A 26,011-nucleotide genomic window follows, 5' to 3' on the forward strand; every position below is an offset into this window, starting at 1 on the left:
AGGAGCCAGTTAGCCTGCCTTTGTGTGTGTAAAGTATGCGAGGAAACTAAAGAACACACAAGAAACCCACATAAGCACAGGGAGGACATATAAACTCAGGTTAGTGCCATGGCTGGAATTAAATCTAGGATCCCAGAACTGCAAGGCTGCAGCCCCTTTCCAGCACCATGATTGTTTTGTACTCCAAAATTCTGCCATAAAAGAGTCAGCATATAAGGTCATGATGCACTGGTATATTACCTCAGTTAGGAAAAATAGATTTGATCCCTCCACTTCTAGCTCCTGCTTTGAGGGTGCACAGAGACGGGAGACTATAAATACATATAGTGGACATGCCCTATGGCAGTAACATATTGGAAAGAGATCTGTCAAATATTAGGGAAGGTATTCAATAAGCCCATTACCCCCAAGGCTTGAATAGCATTATCGGCCCTCCCATCCAGAACTTCAAAATATATTAATGGGCCAAATCCTAGCTGTGGCAAGAATTAGTCTAGCAAAGCATTGGTTACAAGTGACCATAGACCCCCATAGTATAGTGTAAAAAAATCAATCTGACACAGAACCTGTTATATCTAACAGCTTTATTGGCAGATAAAGCAGACAAACATGCTGAAATCTAAGACTCCTTGGAGCATGTACAAAAGATCATGAGAGACGGCAGGAGAAATAATTACATCAGAAGTAATAGGCAACAATGCTGGCAAGAAATATACAATACTGCAAGTTTTGTTCCCCCATACTAACATCCCCCTCCCCATATATGAAAATATTGAATGCCGTGTAATTGCATACCTTTTTGAAAAAGAAAATAAAAGATTACAAAAAAAAAAAATTCAGCAAGCAAAATATTATCTTTACATTCTTATGCTATATAGACAACCTTCATTGTACTAGGCTACAGTCAGTCTTATATAAACCATAAACTGTTGTAGTCCCCCACCCAGCATGATTTCATTTATGTGTCCCTTTGTGTGTTTTTGTGTGGTGGTGGCTATACAAATTTTCTAACCACATTAAGTTGTTGGCGCTTTACTTCATACTGGTGGTTTGTCAGTGGAAGTTGCGGGTTGCATTATGTGTGTTAACAGCTGGAATGATCAAACAAAACAGAAATCCATAGGCACGCCAGTAACCCATCAGTTGCTGAACAAGAATCTGAAATGCATCAAAATAAAAGTATATAAACAAATGTGCCCATATTCAATGGAAACAAAAAATATGGTTGTTGGTTTAAGAGGGATTCCTGATTTTTCCTACAGTGCATCTTGTTCCTTAGTATTTGTATTCCATTTCAGAAGTATAAAGATTTGCACCTGACAGCAAATCACATGCCTCCTACTAGCACACAACTCTTAAGAAATAGTGGGAGCCCTATATGCATTGCCAACCTAAGTCAGTACAGGATTCCCTTGCACAGGAGACTGCTGAATTTTGCTGTAAGACAGCCTTGCAATACCTTAGTGTGCATGCCATTTAGAACTATAACAAACAAGGGAAAGTTGTGCTCACCACTAGTTTTTAAAACCATTAGGCGGGGGTGCAATAAGGGTGTGACCACAAAATACATATAGACAAATACAAGATTCCTCTGCACTCAACCCATTATCAATATATTTAAGACAGCGACATTTTGTGCATACTGCTACTGAGAAATGCCTTACCCTTTAAACAAAACAGGGATTGTTTGTCCATATATTGCAATATATTTAAGCTGGCCAACTACGTCAAAGTCATCCCATATCTGGTCAGTCCTATGCTCAATTTTCATTTGATTCATTAAGAATTCTATGGTTTCATTATACATTTTATAAAAGGGACGAATACGTTTTACCTGCAACTTACTAGCTGCTTTCAAAGTAAAACTCCCAAACTTGGCTGCCCTTTTATTAGACACCAGTGGGATCACCTGATGAAAGTTGGAGGGGGTGGGAGCTACAACATGGAGCTGGTCACTGCTCCTGTAGAACTATAACAAACAAGGGAAAGTTGTGCTCACCACTAGTTTTTAAAATCATTAGGCGGGGGTGCAATGAGGGTGTGACCCCAAAATACATATAGACAAATACAAGATTCCTCTGCACTCAACCCATTATCAATATATTTAAGACAGAGACATTTTGTGCATACTGCTACTGAAAAATGCCTTACCCTTTAAACAAAACAGGGATTGTTTGTCCATATATTGCAATATATTTAAGCTGGCCAACTACGTCAAAGTCATCCCATATCTGGCCAGTCCTATGCTCAATTTTCATTTGATTCATTAAGAATTCTATGGTTTCATTATACATTTTATAAGTGTAAGGCATTTTTCAGTAGCAGTATGCACAAAATGTCTCTGTCTTAAATATATTGATAATGGGTTGAGTGTAGAGGAATCTTGTATTTGTCTACATGCCATTTAGAACCCACAGGCTGGCAACATAATTTTTCCTGCCAGCCTTGCACAGAGCAGAGCTATATGGAGGATGAGCAGTGAGGAAGGAGTTTGCACCATTGCATGGGTTCTAACATTTGCACCACTTCTGGTACTTCTGCGTATTTTAAGTGAGTCCTGTTATGAAGGCATTATGGAAGATATTGGGTATTGTGTAACCCACTAATTTTAAAACTGTGGTTAGGACCCAAAAATTACATCCCATCCTGTTTAAAGTGGATAAATCCTCAATATAGTGAAATGTCCTGCTCTGAACAAGAGGAAATAAAAGCAGATATAAATTGTGGGGCCTTAGGAAAATTCACAGAATTAATTTGGCAAAAACTTTGCAGAACTGGACTTCGGCATATCCCCTGTTAATATAACGAAAACAGTTAAGGCTACAACTAGGCATATTATTTTGAAATTAACCAGTAAAAAAAAGTTGTTGGTATTATTATCTGAGCAGTGACTTTTGTATGTGTTATCTCTAATGGTACTTTAAACCATTGTGTGGTGATGAGTGCTCTACTTCGGTTTTTGGTTAATTGATTAAAAATGTATTAAAATCTATTTTCTGCAGTGTACGCTCTGTAGAGTATATACAATATACAATATGTATTTGACTGTGGAATGATTCATGCAATATTAAAATATTGCTACAGTACATGGGCTGCTCAAGCCTTAAAGAGGTGGTTCACCTTAAGTTACCTTTAAGTATGTTATAGAATGGCTGATTCTAAGCAACTTTTCAATTCATTATTAATTTTTATAGTTTCTTAGTTATTTGGCTTTTTCGTCTGACTATGTCCAACTTTCAAATGGGGGTCTCTGATCCCATATAAAAAACAAATGCTCTGTAAGGCTACAGATTTATTGTTGATACATTTTATTATTTTATTCCTGTCTCTTATTCAAATCACTGCAAGGTTGCAACCAGACCCTAGCAACCAGATTGCTTAAATTGCAGACTGGACAGCTACTGAATAAAAAGCTGAAATAACTCAAAAAACAAAGAGTAAAAAATGAAATATCCCTTTCTACATCACACTAAAAGTTAATTTAAAGGTGAACAACCCCTTTAAATTTATGGCCATTTTTGTGTGATTGTGTGCTGTTTATTACAAGCTGAGATGTTCATACCATCCTTTGCCAAACTGGTACCAGACAAAGAGTAAAGGCCAAGTTATCCCTTATTAGCTATAACAGCCAATGTAATACAAAAAAAAATACCCTGTGGGTACTCCTGAAATACAATTTTTAAATTAAAAATCCCAGAACAATTTGTATTTGAAATGGCCCAGTACTTTTTTGAAATTCTCATATTATTTTCAGATTAAATTACTTATGAATGGTAACTGACAAAAATTATTTTTTTAAATAACTGCAAGCCATACATGAACTATAGCAGTGCCTATCTACATTGATACTGATATCAAAAGCAAGCAATCAGATATATATTTTTCTAAAGGCGAGTGTAAAATTAAATGCCTTTGTTGTTTTTCTCCACAGGATTGTCAAAGGAATACAACAGGGGAACACTGTGAAAGATGCCCACCAGGTTACCTAGGAAATGTGGTCCGAGGAGTACCCAAATCTTGTGTGCCATGTCCTTGCCCTCTACCATTTAGTCCTAACAAGTATGTGTTAATCAGAAACTGTTTAAATGTTAAGATTTCATATTGATGGCACTGCTACCCATGTATCCATGGCTTTTGCCATTATTCTAGTAAATGATGTTTGCAATAAAACATGGGGGGCAAATTTACTAATGGGCACAGGCATAACTTCTTTAGCTAAAGAGATTGACACTGGCGCTCATTCGCACTCAATCGCCAGGCAAAGTTGCGCTCTGGCGAAGGGACGTAACTGTGCAAATTCACTAAGATGCGGATTTTACTGAACGTTAGCTCTTCTGCCAGACTTGCCCTCACCACCTCAGACTAGGCGAAGTGCAATAGAGTAGATAGGACTTCCTCAAAATTTAGTTGAAAAAAACACTGGAGTCTTTTTCCTTTTTTCTGGGTGATAGGCTGCAAAAGAGCGTAAAGCTTCCCTGGGCTTGTGTAATGTAATGTATTTGCTGCAACATATATGTCCATTCAACTTTAACTTCCCGCCATATGCAAATTAACCAACGCTAGTGCAAGTTCGCTCTGCTTGCCAAACTAACGCTAGCGCAACTACGCCAGCGTTTGGCGCCCTGGAAACAACTTCGCATGTTAGTGAATTAGCGTTGTCTGAGCGAGTTTTCACCTGGCGAAGTGTTGCCCTGCCTGTGAAGCCGTCGCTGGCGAATTTTCGCCGCTTAGTAAATTTGCCCCATAGCTACTGTATTACAAACCGGTTACATTTGATAAATTAGCATGTCCCATTTTTAATTCCTTAGGTTAATGCTGCATAACAACTTTTTAAAGCACTATATTAAATGACATCACCAAAAATTCACTCACAGATAGTTGTTTCAGTTTTTGGGTTGAAACCTCCAGTTATGAATGTAATTTAATTTTAAGAGACATATATCCCAAGTACTTTTTCTGGTCTGCTTCACTGTTGTTATTACAATACTTGCTAGATATATGCCTCAATATTATATTTTAACCCGGCTTGTCTAGCCATAAGGCTAATTTGCTAGTTGTTAAAATGCTTCTTTGACTTCAAATTTGTACGTATTTAAAGTATGATTAGCATTGATTGTTTTTGCTGTTGAGATGACTGAGAGTTTATTTTTTCCTCTGGGGGGAAGTAGAATGAAGCAGAATACATGATCTCATCCCTGCTGTGGTGGGAACATTTATTTTTGTGTAGTTCCCATGAACGGAATTCTTATTAGCTTATATTTTGAAGAGACAGATGCAACAATCTCTCCTGATTACACCAGATGTCCTTTCTCATCATACAATGCCAGAAGTTGCCGATCCTTGATTACCATAACCCAGCACTGAAATATTATGGCTTTGGACACTGATGTAAAAATTTGAACACGTGGCTGGTAAAGGAAATTTCCCAGATCTTACTCATTTGGTATCTATTTCTCAAGACTGAGGATTGACACAGCACTTCTCTAAATAATATTAAAACATTATCTTCCTTTATTTCATCTCTTTAAAAAGCTGTCAGCAATGGCATTGTGCAAAAATTAATAACTACTGATGCATTTCATAACCTGCAACAGTCACTTCCTCAGAGTATAATCTCAGTGTACAAAAATCCCAACTTTATAGACAACACTAAACACCATATTAAAGGGATATCTTAGAGACATTTTTCACCTCAAAATACATTATGTAGTATCACAGTTTTACTTTATCTGGGTAAATTGAAAGAAGGTGTAGCATTTTCACCTATTTTATATCCATTTCACCATATTGAACATATTTACAATTTTTATTATAGCAAGACATTTTTTTATGAAAAATGAATCCAAGTACCCCCTATCTGCCTGTATAATATTTTATAATCTTTATTCTAATATGCTGGTTGCTCTGTTTCTAAAATGAACATCCACCAAACCTCTCTTTTATTCAAAAGTTTCTCTATATCTCTCCTTCTCTTTCCTAATTTTACATGTTCTTTACCTTGAAAGGAGATAAATCTCTTGTTACCATTTGGGCAGTAACATTTACAGTAGTTCCTGAATGAATAATAGGCCTCAGGTAAAGAATGGAATGTGCACTTTGAGTGGAACTGTAAATGTGTTAGCAGCAGAAAGTTTAATGGGGAACTACTATCACAAAAATGAAAATGTAATATGTTTCCCTATACTGAAATTAGAAACTTTGCAAATACAATCAGTTAAAATTTCTGTGTTGTTTCTGAAACAATCATAATAATAATATTCATTATTCCTTTCTCGGCATCTGTTTCTCTTCATTCTGTCTTCATGAAGCAGTTGGGTGTCAGGTGAATGATCCACTATACCTTATAGGGGGGGCTTCTTTTGCCTAGAAGATGTATTAGAGCTCACTCAAATAAAGGATTCCAGTACAAACAAAATCTAACAAAATAACTGCCTTTTGCACAAATTCTGCCTGAGAGACAGGATTTCTGGTTATTTTAATAGAGTGAACTCTAATACATCTTCTAGGCAAAAGGATCCCCCTATAATATATATATTACTATATATTGGGTCGTTCATCTGACACCCAACTCCTGAATGAAGACAGAATGAAGAGAAACAGATGCTGAGAGAGGAATAGTGAAGATGAACTTGATTCAGGAACAGTACAGAATTTGTAATTGTTTGTATTTAGAAAGTTTCTTATTTCAGTATGATGAAGCTTATATTCAATTTTCATTTTCACAATAGTTCCCCTTTAAGTAAGAGGAAGTTGAAAAAGAAGACAATAAAAGAGAATCATAGCCCGTAACTATTTATTTGTTAAATGGATATTGTTCTAGTGATTCTAAATAAACAGTGGTGAGCAAAATAACAAAACTGTGTTCAGCAGCTGCATTAAGTGAATTGGTTTGTCCATTCCGCCAGGAATCCGGAGTGGCACAAATTCTTTTTTCAATTGTTTATATATAATGAAACATCAGCAGGTTAACATGCCAGTTTAACACTCAAGCATGCATCAGGATGGCCACCTGGCTAGTAAATAGAAGAGCGGATGTCATTGTTGTTAATAGGAAAGAAAGAGAACAGAGATAGGAAAACTATATTTTTCTTAAACAGTAGTAACCTTATCATGGTGATTGTAAATTCTGTATGGCCTTTGACATGGGATGTTGTGCTCTTCTGAAACAAAATATGCTGCTCTCGTGCAGTTTTGGTTATCACCCTCCAATGGAAATAAATGCTTGCCACCACTAGGATATATATATATATATATATATTAAAGTATAATAAATTCATATATTAAGGGGGGTGATATTTTAAAAGGAGCAAAGCTTGAGCCAAGTTTGATATCAGTCAGTACAGTTTTTTGTTTTAAATTAGCTGACGTTTTTTACCTGCTGATTGGTGGACTATGGGTCACTAGAACAGTAGCAAACTATGCATCTTTTATTATATAAACCCCTAAGACCACTAGGAAACTGGTTCCTGCTTTATAGATAAAAAAAATCAGAGCAGAAGAAGTTGCTCTCTAGTGACAATCCTTTTTAATAATCTTTTCTGGTGATGATAAATAAATCTCTTATTATGTTTGCCTCCAGTTTTGCTCTTGCTTGCGGTGTCAAGAGTGGTTCTATGCGCTGTATCTGCAAGGACAATTATGCTGGGCCAAACTGTGAAAGGTAAGCATGAAAATACAACTTATAGTTTTATATACAAATGTTCTCCTTCTCTTTGCATTTTGTGTATTTGGGTACTGTGCAAAATTTTAAATAAAACCATTACCTCCATGTATAATAAAAGGCAATATGCTTACTCAGGAAAATTAACTCATAGCAGTCAACGAAAATCTTGCTTTTAAACAGGGGACCAATGCTTTGGGTTACTGTTCCAGGGCGAACCTTTTGCCTTGTATTGCTTAATTTTATTTGGGTATCGGTAAAATATAAGTGTACCACAGGTACCACAGGAGTGGGACCCATAAGAACCCTGTAAAAAAGCATTCTGTTACACGAAAACCTTGAAATACGGTAGACACAGTTGTGCAGGGCAGGATATGTTCAAGATATAAAACATAGGGATGCACCGAATCCAGGATTCGGTTCGGAATTCGGCCAGAATTCAGCCTTTTTCAGCAGGATTCGTATTCGGCCGAATCCTTCTGCCCGGCCGAACCGAATCCTAATTTGCATATGCAAATTAGGGAGGGAGAGGGAAATCACGTGACTATTTGTCACAAAACATGGAAGTAAAAAATGTTTTCCCCTTCCCGCCCTTAATTTGCATATGCAAATTAGCATTTGGTTCGATATTCGGCCGAATCCTTCGTGAAGGATTCAGGGTTCGGCCAAATCCAAAATAGTGGATTCGGTGTATCCCTAATAAAACATGCAAACACTTCTTAAGTGCACTGCACTTAGGAACAAAAAAAATATTTCATGTAGCACATAAACTGTTAAATATTACAGTTCCTTAACACGTTCACAGTTGTCTTTCAGCATGTAATATGAATAGAGATTCATATTACATGCTGAAAGACAACTGTGAACCTGTTAAGGAACTGTAGTACTTAACAGAAGAACAGTGGAATGTTCAGTACTTTCCATGAATACCTCACTACTTCCTTGACAGGATATAGGACTTACCATTCTATTCTGCTTATCTATTTAACTTATCAATGTATTTATAATCTAATGATAAACGGAATATGGCCCCTTACTGACTACTAACAAATCCCTGACTTTCATTCTGTATTTTACCAGCCTAGCCAGTAAAACGTCAGCTATCCACTAAAAGAGCTGTTTACATTTTTTCATTCAGTTTCATGTTAAAAACATACAGTACACTATGCAGTAAATTTATTATTTATTTATTTTTTGACACCAAAAAAACAAAAAAGTTGTGGGGGAAAAAAGTGTGACGTTTTCAGGATGTATTATGTCTCAAAAGTGTGAAAATTCAAATTCTCAGTTTAAAACCTGTAGAAGTCAATGGCAGATGTCCCCTTTTTACAACTTGATGTTCTTTCTTTGATTCGTGGTTTTAGAGTTTTTGATGCTGTTTTTGCTACTTTTTTGTGACTTTTCACTTAAGTGCTTTTTCAGTTTGTAAGTTTTTTTTGATTTTTTTTAAATGTCTTTATTGTTTGCACCAAGCAGATTCATGCTCACAAACAAAATGCAACATATCAATACAATTGTAAATGAGGGTCACAGATTCTTTGACCATCTAGTTTGTAATTTTTTAATGCATTTCATGACATTTGTGGTTTTAGAGAAAATTAAGCTCATTTATTAACAGTGGGCAAATGAGCACCTGGGCAGTAACCCACAGCAACCAATCAGATATTTGCTTTCGGTGATCAACCTGCTGCTGGCTGAAAAAAGCTAATTACTGAGCCCAAGTGAGTTTAGTCATGGTTTCAAAAACCTCTAAAACCACTAAAATTAGAATGTTGATAAATATGCCTCTACTTGAACTATTGATAACTCTGCAAACTAAGTGGCACTGACATTTTACGTTAAATGAGAAGTAAAATTATATGCATTAAATATCTTGATCAGAAAACTGGTGAGAACTAAAAAATCAGATTGCAAAAGATTGCTGAAAACAGTTTGATAGTGATTACATTTTTATTCAAACCAAAATGTATTACGGGCTATTGTTCATTAGCAACACTGGACACATGTTATGGTTATATACTTTTCATTAAAGGTGTGCCCCAGGCTATTATGGAAATCCTCTTCTAAAGGGAAGTATATGTAAAAAATGTGACTGCAGTGGGAACTCAGATCCTAACCTGATATTTGAAGACTGCAATGAGTTGACAGGACAATGCAATAATTGTATACACAACACTACTGGTTTTAACTGTGAACAATGTGCACCGGGGTATTATGGCGATGCTAGAGTGGCTAAAAACTGCAAAGGTAAATGGAACATTATTGTTATGTGCTTTATTTGTACAGGATAGGAAAATAATAGAAGGGTATTGTAATTTCCGGTCAATAATGCGTTATTGTGCTTGCTATGGACATTAATATGTGTAGGACAAAGACTCACTTTGAGCAGTTCCATCTAAGGCCACACATACCATATCCATTTGAGTTTATGAAATACTGTATATTTTTAATTTGGGGGCCCTTGAATACCTCAAGCCTATTACATGGAAAGGAAAAAGAAAGTTAAGAGGGCATATTTCCTATTTGTACATAAATAAGCTTAAAACAGCCCTTATGGTTTATAATTTGCTCCCAGTTTTATACAAGCACACATTTGTATATTACCCATCAAGTTTCTCAATTGCCTGGGAAGTCTACTTTTATAAACCATGTTAAATGCCTTTATGACATGTAATTAAACAGCAGATTTATGTTTCAGAGTGCCGCTGTTCAAAATGTGGTACAGAAACATGCAATGATGTTACCGGGGCATGTCAATGCAAACCAGGAGTCACTGGTGTTTTCTGTGATCGTTGTGAAGTAAGTAAAATGACAACCACCTCCTTCTGTCCCTCTGATTACACAGTATTCATGTTTTTTCATTTTCTCTCCTTGAATAACTTCAATATGTCAATATAAGGGCATTATTTTTGCATTTAGTCGGTTTGAGTGTGTGCAATAGACAGCAGAGCAGCTACTGTTTTCAACTGAATTTAACATTAATTGGTTATACAATAACTATTGTGGTACAGTGAATTTAAAATGAATGAATGGTATGGCAGAAAATGGATTCTCTACACATAACATGTATTTGCCCACTCTGTCCATCAAGTTCAACCCCTCCAAATGAAAACCCAGCATCCATACACACACCCCTCCCTACTTTTACATAAATTCTATATACCCATACCTATACTAACTATAGAGCTTAGTATCACAATAACCTTTGATATTATGTCTGTCCAAAAAATCATCCAAGCCATTCTTAAAAGCATTAACTGAATCAGCCATCACAACATCACCCGGCAGTGCATTCCACAACCTCACTGTCCTGACTGTGAAGAACCCCCTACGTTGCTTCAAATGAAAGTTCTTTTCCTCTAGTCTAAAGGGGTGGCCTCTGGTACGATGATCCACTTTATGGGTAAAAAGGGCCCCTGCTATTTGTCTATAATGTCCTCTAATGTACTTGTAAAGTGTAATCATGTCCCCTCGCAAGCGCCTTTTTTCCAGAGAAACCCCAACCTTGACAGTCTACCCTCATAATTTAAGTCTTCCATCCCCCTAACCAATTTAGTTGCATGTCTCTGCACTCACTCATCCTGATGAAGGGTGGGTGTTTCCCCCCCGAAACGTTGATGTTTGGTGGCTGAATAAAAGGGGATAATCCCCGACTGCACTAATCAGTGTGTGTGCGGATCCATTTCTTTTACACGTTCTGCACTCACTCCAGCTCATTTATATCCCTCTTAAGGACTGGAGTCCAAAACTGCATTGCATACTCCAGGTGAGGCCTCACCAGGGACCTATAAAGAGGCATAATTATGTTTTCATCCCTTGAGTGATGCCCTTTTTATGCAAGACAGAACTTTATTTGCTTTAATATCCACAGAATGACACTGCCCAGAATTAGACAACTTGTTATCTACAAAAACCCCTAGATCCTTCTCATTTAAGGAAACTCCCAAAACACTGCCATTTAGTGTATAACATATTGTGAATATTTGTATATATACTGTATATTATGAGTCACTCCCTTAGGTAATTGAAACAAGCCTATATAATATGCTGTGAATCAGTTAAAAGAAGCTAGAGGGCTACTGGGGGGGTCTTCAGTGATAAAGGGCTGTGGTGGCTTCAGGCTAGTACCAAAGCATAAGCTACAGCATTTCTCACCGAAATCTTTAGCTATTCTTTAAATAGAGCTGCCACCAGCTGGTATTTGGCTAACCTATCTGGTAAACTGATGCTTTTGTTATTAATATTAAAGACAATATAAGGTAGGGCAATGTATATTTTATTACAGAGCTAAACATGCCTTAACTGCATTGTAATTTCACCTTTTCATTTACTCCAATGCATTTTGATAACATTTTGTCGTTATGCAAAATTTTTGATAAAGCAAAGCCATAAATTCGATCATCACTAATGGTAGGATTAATACATTGCAAACTTTATTTATAATACCTATGTTCTGTTGTAGTACATTTATTACTATTTATACACTGGTCTTTTTGTGGGAATATTTGTGGAAATTGCCGCATTTCTAAAGCTCGTTGTTAAAAATAATGTCTTTGCTTGATTCTTTAAATGCAAATCTTCTGCATCAGTAAATGTGCTTGCCCATGGTTCATAACAACTGAATAGGTGGGCTCAATGACACTTGGTATAAATACATGCATTTACAGGGAGTGTTCATAGAAACAAGAACAGCTATTGAATGGCATTAACAGACGCAACAATTGTGCAACTGCGACTGCAGTCATAACTGTAAAGGAGCCCTAGTATGTAATATGACTATAAATGTCATAACGTTTCTTTCCTTTTAAAAATTCAGTTACTCAAACCATGTATGGGATTATTTTTACATGCACAATAATATAAATCCTGCAATACAAGCTGCCCACTGCCACATCTGCTATTACTTTAGTGACTGTACATATGGGCTAACATAATGCCTGTGTTTTGTTTTCCTAGACAGGTCACTATGGTTATAGCAGTTGCTTGGGCTGTCAGAAATGTATGTGTAGCCTGGCTTCTCTGGATAACAACTGTGACCCCGAAACACGACAGTGTAATTGTAAGCCTGGTGCAGGCGGTCTGAAATGTGAGAGATGCAAGCCAGGATACTGGAATTATGGACCATCTGGATGTCAGAGTAAGTACATACATATTCGTACACTGAAAATTGGCAGATTTGTACTGGTAAAGGCATAAATATACTGTAAAGGCATTAAAATAACATCACTGGCCTAATACAGAAATCTGTACTAGGTTAGTCACATACACCTCTTCTGTCTGCCCACCCCTAGCTCAGGGCCGCATAACGCCACTGCCCAGAGTGCTGTTAATTCAAGTGCACACACTCGCCCCACCTCCATGTGTCATCACTGCATGTGCGCTGGCTCATTAATGCTAGGTGAGGCAAGGTGGCTTGCCAGGGTACTTAGGGTGCCCAGTTGGCTTGGTCAGACACTGCTATCTATACACTCAGACATATAACTATAAAAACCAATATCTATGCTCACTAACAGTAGATTTTAAGATCACAATAGCCTTGGATACTATACTTGTTCAAGAAATCATCCAAGCCACTCTTAAAGGACAAGGAAAGGCAAAAAAATAAAATCCCATTTTTACTTTCTTTAATGAAAAAGAAACCTATCTCCAATATACTTTAATTAAAAAATGTGTACTGTTTTATAAGAAACCTGACTGTATGCAGTGAAACTCTCCCTTCATTTACTGCTGTGGATAGGAATTGTCAGATGGTCCCTAACTGCTGAGCAGGGAAACAATCATACTTATGAACAGCAGGGAGAGCCCCCGCCTTACTTACCAGCCATGCAGAACTCAAGCAGCTTTGTTTATGACGATCCCTAAGCAGCCCAGACCACACTGAGCATGTGCAAGGTCAGGGTCAGGGAAAGATGTTTAACAAAGTTACAAGATGGTGACCCGCCTGTTGTTTTTTTTAATGATTTTATGATTTTTTGGTATACTTAAGGTAAGAAGATCCAAATTATGGAAAGATCAGTTATCCGTAAAACCCCAGGCCCCAAGCATTCTAGATAACAGGTCCCAGGTACTGTGGGAGGTGATATTTCCTGAAAATGTTGACTTGTAGGAATCATAGTCCAGCAGCAGCTAGAGAACATTGAAAATGCCAACATGAAAATGCACATTTTATTTCTTTCTAACAATTTGTTGTCCTTCCCCTGCTGAAAAAAATAAAAGTAGCGGAGAAAAGGAAAGACCAGTTCTTGTGATTCCTGTGATTCTGCTTTCTTGTTACAGTTTTCTATTAAAACCATTTGGATGTCAGCAACACACTGTAAAATAGGGAAGGTTATTGTGTAAGACAGATGTTTTACATTAATGCAATTGTGAACATATGGAATCCTGTATAATAAATGGTGATGTATTTGTTTTAGATAACATGAACTTTTAAAATGTTTTTGTCTTATAGAATGTGACTGTGGAGGTGGCCCATGTAACAATAAAACTGGGGAATGTTTATTAGAGGACCCAGAATCTCCAGCAAATTCCGACTGTTCATTTGGTAAGTGTTATTCTAACTTAAATTAAAGGAGGATTTTAGAGCTGTACTGTTGGACTGTGCAAAGAGAAACAGTACATGTACTAGTACATGTAATATATTGGTTAAATGATGTGGATCTTCTTGCAAATGCTACAGATATATTGGGAGTTTTGGACATCCATTATCATAAAACATGCAGTACGACCTATCCAATAAAGTAATTGCGCATTCTGTAATTTTATCTAGTATGTATAACATCATTAATTATACAGAAAAGAAGGTGGTTTCACAAATATTTAGATTTATATTAGTGAACTAAAATTCCTGAGGTTCACTCCCATGTTAAGCAAAGTGGTATGTAGATAACTAGTTTCCAGATAAGAGATCCCACCTTTAGTATTTACTACTAACTTGACTACTAAACTTGAATAATAGAAAAAATAGAAAAAATAAGCAGACCCTCTTTTAGAACCGTAGATGAGAAAGGTCAGAACCTAGCAGCTTGAATAGCAAGTGGAAGGAGTACACAGCTAGAGTTACAAGCTAATGGCACAAGGATTGTTTTTTCTGCTGGTGTATATATGACAGCAGAGAAAAGCCCATCTGCTGCCTTCTGCAGTATATGTGTATGAACTGACAGGCATGGGATCTGCCCGCTTACGCACAGACACAGTGGATTTTGTTGTAAAAAAGCATACTTACTGTATGGGAAATCAATGTAATAAATAGTGTCATGTTTGTGACCTGTCTAGTAACCCATAGCAACCAATCAACAGGTTGCATTTATTGGTCCGCTATTTAAATAGGAACATCTTAATTAGTTTCTGTCGTTACTAGATGGGGCAAACGTATGGTTATTTTTATTACACTATTTATCATACTGTGTAAAATTTAATATTTCCCATTGAAGCTTAATTTTTTTTATTCACAGTGAAATATAACACAAGCACTGTGATAAATTTGCTATTTATTTTACAAAGCTTTTTACACTGTTTTTCTATGTTAATTGTTTTACACAGTATGATAAATAGGCCGTTAAGTGTGCCTTCAAGGAATGTAATATAGCGTGGACACTTGTTTTGGAATAACTGCAGTCAATCTCTATACTTTTTCAGATAGGCTGTTAAGTGTGCCTTCAAGGAATGTAATATAGAGTGGACACTTGTTTTGGAATAACTGCAGTCAATCTCTATAATTTTTCAGATTGTGATAAGTGTATATGGGACTTAATTGATGACCTCAGAATAGCTTCATCACTAGCAGATGAAACAAAGACTACAGCGCTTAGTATATCAACTGGTGTTGCGGCTCATAAACATCTAAATTACATCAATTCCACACTGATCCAGCTTACGGTATGATATACAATCTGTTGGTTTGTTTTGGTAGAAAAAATCAAAAATTTTAAATGTACATTGTGTTTTTAACTTAGATATTTAAGTGGTCACAAAGGGAGGGACAGTTTGCAAAATGCAAAAAAAGTTGCCAGCTGGCATGTTTTTTCAGTTCCATGTTTTGCACCGTGCCCTGCATTGAGCGCACAATGAATGCAGTACTGTGCGTGTGTGTGTGTGTGTGTGTGCCAACAGGCACTTGGTGCCTCAGATCCCTGTATGTGTAAGTACAGACTTGTGTTCAGCCTGCAACTCTCCACCTAATGACTAGTTCATTATTATCACTTCTGCTGCATGGTGGATTTTGGAGCCAAAACACGTGATTTTGCATTTCTCACCAAAATCCATCATGTCTATCTGCACACGAGCACAGGAAATGATTCTGGGTGCAGGCAGCGCAGTAGAATAGGAGCAGCGGGGCAGCGGATTCTCAGACTGCGTTTTTTTCATAGGCCGAGATCCATGTAGTGTGGCCCTAGCCTAACTCAGCACTAAGGGATAAAGGGGTGCAATTTTGTCCCATTGGTGCTCTAACACTTATGGCAGGGGGTTTTGTAAATTTTGATTTAAGCTTTACACTTAAAGTGAAAACCTCAACCCATTGACTTCTGGTATGCCCCCCTCATATTCATATTGCAGTGTATGTCACTAATAGTAGAAAAATTAATACAAATAAAATAATATTTCTAATGATGGCAATTGTATAATTCTATTTCAAGGAAATGCTGGAGGAGAAGAACAATCAATCTGTATTTACAGATCTCATGATTGAAAATGCAGAAATTAAAGCAGAAGATCTTCAGACCAAAGTAAATAAGCTTGCAGACAAAGTAAGTATTACTGATATATTTTCATTAACATTGTATGCATCAAAACTTTTGTATCTTAGTTATATCTATAGGTCCAAGAATAACTGGGTTTAAAGGGGTAGTTTGGTATGTGTAAATGATGATATTCAGAAACAGTTTGCATTTCCAGGTTGATTAGGTCCTAACTACTCTTGGAACCAGGCAGTTGTTTAATTATATTACAAGAGAGGGTACATTATTCACTATATAAATTGCAACTGCCAATACATCATTCTATATGTCCCATTTTGTCAATTGACTGTCACCACATGGTGCTGCATTAATCAGCTGAGTGAAGTTGCTGCATGGAAGATGGACAGCAAAGGTTTAAATGGTGAACCAGAGCATAATTCTAAGTAAAAAAATAGAGGGTCAACCACTGAAAAGATTCCCTCTCTGTTTTGTAAATCATGTACTTACCCAGAGTTGCACAGGCTAAGGTCCAGTCAGGAACCCAAACTTTTATGCTAAGTGAAACACGATGTTTTATGCTATTATATATACACTATATTTAAAATATGGGAAGCTCTCCGTTTGTGTTTTTTAATAACAATAATTTTATATGATAGTAATATTTCAGGAAAGCAGGGGCTGAAAAGCTGTAGCTAGCAAGAGAAGTGTATAAATGTTATCTTGTGTCTGTAATGTATTATCTGCAGCTGTGTTTGTGGTACCCTGAGTCTCTGCTGTAAGCATGCACAATGTAGAACATGAAGTGCTGAACTTGTGTTGACATTGGCTATTTCTAGGGAAATCTAGCTGAGATGAAAGGATCTCGATTTCACAAAGAAACCATGGAAACCATGAAACGGGCTAAGTTGACTGCAGGACAAGTAAATGATATAGAAGATGGCATCCAAGGTAAACAACTTTTTTTTTACTATTATTCTGGAAAATCATCAGTGGTTTTCAAACGACTGTGTTTGATATGACATTTATATGGCATTTTGTAATCAAACCTGGTCAGTGAGAAATGTGGGGGAATAATACGTTGAAGGGAGAATGAATAAGATGAATGATATCTTTAAAATAAAATGATGTGAATAAATCAAGTATGCTTTGTCTCAGATGGAGGCCCGGCTTTGTCTATTATGTTCCTGTAATTAAACAACTTGCAGTGCCATTAGCTTGCCCAGGCTCTCAGAGTTGTTTTGTACATATGGACAATTAAACTAAAAGGGAAAAAAACACAATCATTACAGTTTTACAGTACAGGTTTTTGTGGCATCTTGCAAAGGGTTTAAACAGTTAAAAAGGAAAAAACCAGTGTTAGTTCAATCACCGAAGGCATTAGGCTAATGGTTTTTATTGTTCCTATTTTACTAGTCTGGCCAGTAAGTATAATGCTTGATGCGAATGTTATTTGTAGGAAAGCAAGATAAAAATAGGAAAGCCAGTATATTTCAAAAAAGGTGGCAACCCTAAATATTAGTAGATTACATGTCTGATTATTTAACATTTAGGGGGTTATTTATCAAGGTCCAAATTTTCTAAGTATTTCTAACATAAAAATCCGATCAACTCCGACTGCCCGAATGGATCTTATTTATCAATAAAAGAGTCAGAATAAATTGGGTTGGGCAAAAATCTGATAACTTCAGAGCTTTGCCCGAAAAGTATGAAGTTTTGGTCCAAAATCCCCAAAATTATTGGATATCAGTACGGACAGCAGCGCAAACACAGGGATCTTCCACCTTGACTTATACAGGACCTCGAGAGCTTTGAGATGCCGGATTTTCTGAGTCTGACTTTTAAGACCATCAGGCTTTAATAAATTCTGAAACATTCGTAGTTTTTTTTTTTTAGTCTGAAAACTACGAAGTATTTGAATTTCAGATATTCAAAGTATAATAAATAACCCCCTTAGACTTGGTAGTGTCTATTCATTATTTCTTCAATGATATACAGTGAGTAACCTTTAAAGGAAAACTATACCCCCCAAACAATGTAGGTCTCTATTAAAAGATACTGAGTAAAACAGCTCATGTGTAAAACCCTGCTTCATGTAAATGAACCATTATCATAATAATATACTTTTTTAGTAGTATGTGCCATTGGGTAATCATAAATAGAAAATTGCCATTTTAAAAAATAAGGGCCGCCCCCTGAGATCGTAAGATTCACTGTGCACACATACAAACCACATGTAAGGTCACATGAGCCAATTAACAGACAGAGTTCTGCCTTTTGCTTCCTCACTTCTTCCTGTTACAGTTAGGGGCTGATTCACTATGGTTAATTAACCCTCGATATTCGACTAGCAATTGAAATCCTTCGACTTCGAATATCAAAGTCGAAGGATTTAGCGCAGAAAATTCGATCGAACGATCGAAGGATTATTCCTTCGATCGAATGATAAAATCCTTCTAATCGAACGATTCGAAGGATTTTAATCCGACAATCGAAGGAATATCCTTCGATCAAAAAAACTTAGGCAAGCCTATGGGGACCTTTTTTATGGGGATTTTTAGTTTGAATCCTTCGATTCGAAGTCGTAGTCGAAGGTCAAAGTAGCCCATTCGATGGTCGAAGTAGCCCAAAAAACCTTCGAAATTCGAAGTTTTTTTACTTCGAATCCTTCACTCGAATTTAGTGAATCAGCCCCTTAGTGTTGTAGTATTTCTGGTCAGGTGATCTCTGAGGCAGTCACGAAATGGTGGTTCAAGGCAAGAGATGTAAAAGGGCAATATTTATGTAAATATATATTCCAGTTTGGTAAGATTCTTTAATATGTCATTCAATTTGATATAAACTATCTGTTGCTTAAGTATTCATTTTGGGGGTATAGTTTTCCTTTAATTGGTGTAGATGCTTTGTGAATTGGTATCTAACCCATTGCAATAAAACAGTATTTTCTGGTGTACATGGTATAATGTTGCTATGACTAACTAGACTTGAGGAATCAATTACGAATGCAAGTAAGTATGCAAAGTGCATATGTTTTTATTCAGATTGAAAAAAGTAAATTTAAAGTAATTTAGTGAGTCACTTATAAGGTGCTGTGTGAGAACCCTGGATTTACCACCTGGTTCAGGGTGTTAGTAACCTACTAGTCATCAGAAGAGGCAGGATGGATGCACTGGCAACCATGTGGAAGAGCAGGAGCTTGTTTGGATGCAAGTTCATCTACATGTGCTCTCCAGTGCGTACATTTTAAAGCACCTGCACTTGCAGGTTTTTTCAAATATAACCTCTCTGGAGTGAACTTTAGCCATCTTATTATTCTCTTTGCAGAACTACTTGGCAAATTAGAATATTATGAATCATTGCAAGGAGACCTGAGCACCAGTGATCGTGTTAAAAGTAAGAAACAAGCAGAGCAAATGCTTGAGGATATGGAAGAACTGAACTTCAGTACACAAAGGATTACCCTAGAAGAAGAAAAGGAATATGTTGAAGAGTGTGAGTTATCTGACTCTGGATCTCTATCCTAGTCCACTGCTTATTAGTAATGTCTGTTCAGCCCAAGGGCTTGTACTTGGTTGTATGGCAACCTTAGCGACTAACTACAATTTTTTTGTTGGTGATGGCATTTCCTTTATTTCGTCAGATACCTATATATAGATTTTATAAACACATTTATAGTTTTCAATTTTAAATGCTGCTTTAAACTTGCTTTAAATCAAAGTGATTTCTTTATGATTTCATTAATTTTTTTCTTATTCAGTGCTGACTGAAATCTTAGATGATTGGCAGCAAGTACAAAACAATACCCGATCTTTTCTTCCTAACGTACTAGAGAAAATTGCAGAACACGATGATGAGCTTGCAGATCTGTATGAAGCAATGGAGGAAGCACGCCAACACATCAACCAAACTACAGAAAAAAATAAGGCAAACACTGGCAAGCTTCAAATGTCCAATGTAAGATGGATTTGTTTACTTTACAGCACAATAAAATATGGAATAATATATTCTCTAACCATGGCCACAAACAGTATACACTGAAGGAATATACAATGTTATTGTCATTCTTAAGAGCTATATTAATTGTAATGTAGCACAGTTTCACAATTGTTTTTCTTATTTATAGATTCAAACAGTAAAGGTGATTAAGGAAGTGGAAAATGTCAGTGGAACATTGACACAGGCTAACATAACATTGAATGGCGCAAACATGCTTATTTCTGACATCAGCGATATCACCAAGGTAATATAGTAAATAAAAGGAAGGAAAACTCTGCTAAATTGTTAAGGCCAATTCTTATTCCAGTAGCATCCAATTCAGATCCAAAGAACCCAAATGTAACTTTGAAAGTTATATATATGTGTGTGTGTTTGTGTTTTATGGCAATGATGTAATTCTAGATTTGTTTTATTTCATGTAGAACATGTCTGGACATCATGCTGAAATAGATGGAGCTTACATCGGACTAAAAGAAAGACTTGCAAATTTGTCTCATAATGTTGAAAATATAGTTGAAGAAGCTGTGACTCACTCTCTTAACCTTCAAAGAGAAGCAAATGGGCTGACCAGGTAGGGAAGCAAAGTTACGGATAGTTGAATAAAAGAAATATAATGAATATACAGAGTAATATTACATTATTTCCAATTGCTTACATTTTATAACAAAAAAAATGTGTAGCATTTCATTTTCAGTTGGGGCAAATTGATCAGTGAAAAAAAAATTTGCACATGCATAATATAACACAAGGTATGCTACGACATGTGGAAAAGATTTGTGCCTGTTTGTAATTTGCACATAGGTTCTTACCCATAATTTTAGGTATCATACAGGACATGGGAATGCATTTTTAAATGCACACAATTTTGTAGGTGCAAAGAAAAGCAGGGACAGTGCACAAAGAAGCCCTGTACCCATAACGTGAAAAGCAGGGGCACCATCAGAAATGTTATAGTACTATATAAATAATCAGTGCAGTAACTCACTGTGTCCCAGATTTTGCCTTGCTAGCCCTTAAGCGGGATGGCCTGAGGTGCCCCCTTTGCCATGGGGCAGTCCTTAGCAACTGTCAGGGTCCAGGTATTACTGCAAGTATAAAACATCTTGCACAGAGTTTACTATGTACATTGTAGATACAACTTAGTCCTGCCTTGATAAATCGCACCCATGTTGTAGTGCACAGTTTACTGATTGCATCAGTATGCAAATGGTATACGTTTCAGCAGAATTACCATCCAGTATAATGGATGTCAGTAGGATGTGTGCATCTTGCTAAAGATACCCTGGATTAGACAGATGATGTGTTAATTATGGAATTCTCTTACACTCATGTGCACTGTATTTTTCATCACACTGTTTATCAGATCAGGCTGAACTTTACTTCAGCATAAAGAAATCTACATACTTCATATACATAAAATATGATAAGAAAGTAGATGCCTTGGTTAAAGCTACACTGAGCACTTTTGGCAAATAGATGTGATGTCACATCCCTATGATGCTCTGGGTCTGAGTGAGCAGGTTCAGTGTTTGCTGTGTTCTGAAAATAGTTAAATTAAGCAGCAAGCAGTTGGCATTATATTTGGGTCTGGTTCTCCAGACCAATGACTGCCGCCTCCCCAATCCAGTCAGTACATAACACCTGAGTTTTAGCTTTAGCAAGACACTGAAGGAGTTATTTATGAATGCACAAGTACAGGTTCTTCAAAATAGACGCAATTGGGAGCACAGATTGATGCAATTTATTAAGGTACATTGTCCAAACACACACCATAGTTTTAAAGTTTGTGAAATAAAATGCAACTATGCAATAACATTTGCAAATATGTAAAAATATATTAACTAAATATGCAATTTGGCAAGTAGTGCCGCACTCTTGCTTTCAGCTGTATTCTTTAGGGGACAGTAACTTATGAGGGAACACAATCCTTTACCTTCTCTGTTAGGTGAGAGAAATAGTTTTGCCATAATGCATTATTGCAAATCAAATAATAAAACAGAAAGAACCAACACTAGGTAATAGTGTACTGTTGCAGTAACCTATTGCAACCAGTCAGCAAATAGCGAATGCAATTACTTGGGATGCACCGAATCCAGGATTCGGTTCGGGATTCGGCCAAGATTCGGCCTTTTTCATCAGGATTTGGCCGAATCCTTGTGCCTGGTTGAACCAAATTCTAATTTGCATATGCAAATTGTGGGGAGGGCGGGATTTCACGTGACTTTTTGTAAACCAATTTTTTCCACTTTTTCCTTTCCCGCCCTTAATTTGCATACGCAAATAAGGATACGGTTCTGTATTCGGCCAAATCTTCCAAGATGGATTCGGGGATTCGGCCGAATCCAAAATAGTGGATTCAGTGCATCCCTAGCAATTACTAATGCATTTATACAACGAAAGCAAATATTGCAGATTTGCTCTGAATTTTGGGGTCTGTCTACTGTCTTCTCTGTTGGAGGTACTATTGTTGAATATTTTCCATCTGGTCACAAATTTCAACAGTATTTGCAGATATAATTTATGTACAAAAAGTAAGTGCCAATGCTTAGAGTTGTGCATTGCAATTGTATCATTGAATAGTAAGGTAGACAATATACTTGTGAATGTATTCCCCTAGTCCAATTCTGAAGTGCACCATCCTTAGACTTTGTGTGCACATTGTATTGTAATGTTTTTCCTTTCAGCGACTTAAAGGGAATCGATGCAAATGGATTTGTTCAAAAAGCCATTGATGCCTCCAATGTCCATGAGAGCATTGTTAATAGGATTGAAGCTGCTAATGAGACGTCATTTATTGCACTAAATACAGCAGAAAGAGTTAATGATGTAAGTTGCCATGCTTTTCACTTATTTGTAATAGACATCTTGACATTTTATTTTTAGTTTATTGCTCTGCTAGTTTAAAAGGGTTATCCACCATACAAAACTTTTTTCAGTTCAGATAGTTTCAGATAGTCCACCAGAAATAAAAACTTTATTATAATTTAAAAACTTTATTATTATTTACTTTTCATTTTCTATTTCTGAACTTTTTTCTAATCCTGACGTGTAAAGTTTCATTTGCCACCTCTAGTCATTCTAAAGCAGCTCTGAGAGGAGCAGGGGTCACTGACTCTGTAAACCAGGGGTGTCCAAACTTTTTTGTGTGAGGGCCGACCATTCAGCCTGACATCCATTCTGAGGTAGCTAGCTTGTGATCAGGATCATTCACTTCTGGAGATGGACGCATACACGGCGTTTAGGAAGTGGAGAAGTGGAATCTGGACTTATTCTCCGCGCCTCATTTAGACAAGGAATTGCGTAGCCGTAGCAGTAATATTTAGGCACATGATTAGTGAAATGATCATCTATACTACTGCCTGTGTGCTGAAGGTGTTGCAATAGACACATAATGGAACGTAGTGATGCACTGCTCTCGCATAAGTCTTTAGTTTACTGTACTGGCAGTACGTATATGAGAGCAGCGCATCACTACGTGCCATTACACGTATATTGCTAACACCTTCAGGCTTCAGCACACAGGCAGCAGTATAGACGATCATTTCACTAATCATGTGCCCAAATAGTACTGTTACGGCTACGTGATTCCTGATTGCACTGTGCTGGAGGGCCACATTATTTTTAATTTCATGATGGAGGCTGAGGGCCAGTGTAAATTTGAAAACGGGCCGCAATTGGCCCTCAGGCCTGACTTTGGACATGCCTGCTGTAAACTGTTTTAAATTGATACATTTAGTTGATACATTTCTTATATTTGGCCCTGCGGAGCAGAATCCCCGAGTCTCATTAAAGGCAGCTGTTAGAATTGATACAAGAGTTCTTAATATTACACAGTTGCTGATGAGAAATGTATCAACTAATGTAGCAAATTGTAACAATACAGAATCTGCACCTGAATTACTGAGCTACCAGACTGAAAAACCAAAGACAAGAAGATTAAACTTTACATTTCAATGTTGTAAAAACTGAATAAAATAAAAGATAGAAAAAATTGAAAAAAGTCTTTATTTCTGGTAAACAGTTTGAAAACAACTCAACTGCAAAAGAGTGTTGGAAGGTGAACAGCCCCCTAAAGGATTTATAACAATGTTTGTATCAAGAGTCAGAGGAGGAAATGTACAGTGTTAATGTAAGCTCAGATGAATTGAAATTATTATTTGGCTTATGCGTTAACTGACACATATGCAATTACTGCTCAGCAGTAGTATTTTAGGATTTGTGTGTGATAGTAAAGCAGGCACACTTCGTTTTAATGTTTTGTTTTTTGTCTACCTGAAAACTGTATATACTGCTGTCAAGGGACAATCATGGGCAGGGCCTTTATTCATATAAGAGAAAGCTGTTGTACCGCTTGCTGTAGGAAGTATTTTTAAAATCCCACCCATAGGGGCATATTTATCAAAAAGTGAAGTTAGGCATCACCACAGTCCTCTAGAGTGATATTCCAACACTCTCCATTCATTTCTATGGCATTCTGGAAGACATATTTATCAAAGGGTGAACTTTCACCTATTGATAAATACCCTTTCAAAAATCCCATAAAAATGAATGGAGAGTGGCGGAATTTTACTCTAGTGGACTGTGGGGATCCCTAACTTCACTTTTGATAAATATGCCCCATAGCCTCTTGTGATACAGTCTTATCCAGTGGCCAAATTATTCTTACTTGACTTTAATGTGCAGTTATTAATGAACTAATTCATTTTCAGACATGGGATTCCGAAAAGAAAATATTTTTTAAAAATGTTTTGCAAATTTGAATTTGTGTCTTCGAAATACTACAACGAGTGTGTTTGCAAGCAGTTTTTTTTCTTTAAGATATATTTACTGTACTCAGTGTTTAAGAAAAGTGTATATTTTATTCAAATCAGTTTCTGTCACCAACAGTAACCTCAGAAAATAGATCTAACTATGTTTATACCATATATAAAACTTTAAGCCCTTTGCTAGCTAGCTAATTCATTGTGTATGAATACAAGTATGGGATCTCTTTTCTGGAAACCCATTATCAGGAAAGCCTTGAATTACAGGAAGGCCATTTCCCATGAAGTCCATTTTAAATATTTCATATCTTTTTAAATAATTTCTGTAATAAAAAAAACAGTTCAGTGATGGTAACTAAGCTGCATGAATCCATATTGGTTGCCAAACATTCCAATTGGGTTTATTTAATATTTAAATAGTTTTATTTTTTTTGTAAACTTATGTTATGGTGATCCAAGTTACTGAACAATCTCTTATTCAGAAAACCTCAGTTCTCCAGTATTTTGGATCATAGATCCCATACCTGTATAGAATTATTTAGTGAATCTCTAGAATGCTGTGCCTGCTGCCCTGCATCTCGTAAAGCGTTGTGCACAATGGCTTAAATATATTCTTTTTCTCATGGATGAGAAAAAAGATGACTGTGCCAACACATTACTCTTCTAATAAGTTGCAACACAATAATCCTTCTCCATAATACAGGTTAACTCTGCAAAAATTAATACTTTAATTCTCTGAAATGGCAGAATCCAAATTAAATAAACGGAGTGTCAGGGATATATAGTGTTATGTATTGCATAAATTTGGTACTGTAACCCCTTTCAGAGTGCTGCCAGCCAAACATACATTTGCTGAATGCCGTGCCTTATCTGTTAGCAGTTCATAATATCACTACTGTTTTTATTGCATGTTAACATTC

At 36.6% G+C, this 26,011-nt stretch overlaps 1 protein-coding gene across 2 annotated transcripts in view; it reads left to right on the plus strand.

Moving 5' to 3' along the window:
- lama4.L (laminin subunit alpha 4 L homeolog) overlaps positions 1-26,011 on the plus strand; it is an 84,512-nt gene that overhangs the window by 19,917 nt on the left and 38,584 nt on the right. For both annotated transcript variants that reach the window (XM_018263292.2, XM_041562985.1), the window contains 14 exons: positions 3,932-4,059; positions 7,580-7,660; positions 9,693-9,907; positions 10,359-10,459; positions 12,617-12,797; positions 14,109-14,201; positions 15,384-15,535; positions 16,294-16,404; positions 17,172-17,283; positions 19,657-19,824; positions 20,090-20,286; positions 20,456-20,572; positions 20,751-20,899; positions 23,013-23,154. In XM_018263292.2, the coding sequence (XP_018118781.1) occupies positions 3,932-4,059; positions 7,580-7,660; positions 9,693-9,907; positions 10,359-10,459; positions 12,617-12,797; positions 14,109-14,201; positions 15,384-15,535; positions 16,294-16,404; positions 17,172-17,283; positions 19,657-19,824; positions 20,090-20,286; positions 20,456-20,572; positions 20,751-20,899; positions 23,013-23,154 (1,947 nt within the window). The remainder of the gene's footprint in view (positions 1-3,931; positions 4,060-7,579; positions 7,661-9,692; positions 9,908-10,358; positions 10,460-12,616; positions 12,798-14,108; positions 14,202-15,383; positions 15,536-16,293; positions 16,405-17,171; positions 17,284-19,656; positions 19,825-20,089; positions 20,287-20,455; positions 20,573-20,750; positions 20,900-23,012; positions 23,155-26,011) is intronic.

This window comes from Xenopus laevis, chromosome 5L (assembly GCF_017654675.1).
Source record: "Xenopus laevis strain J_2021 chromosome 5L, Xenopus_laevis_v10.1, whole genome shotgun sequence".
In the NCBI taxonomy this organism is placed as follows: Eukaryota; Metazoa; Chordata; class Amphibia; order Anura; family Pipidae; genus Xenopus; species Xenopus laevis.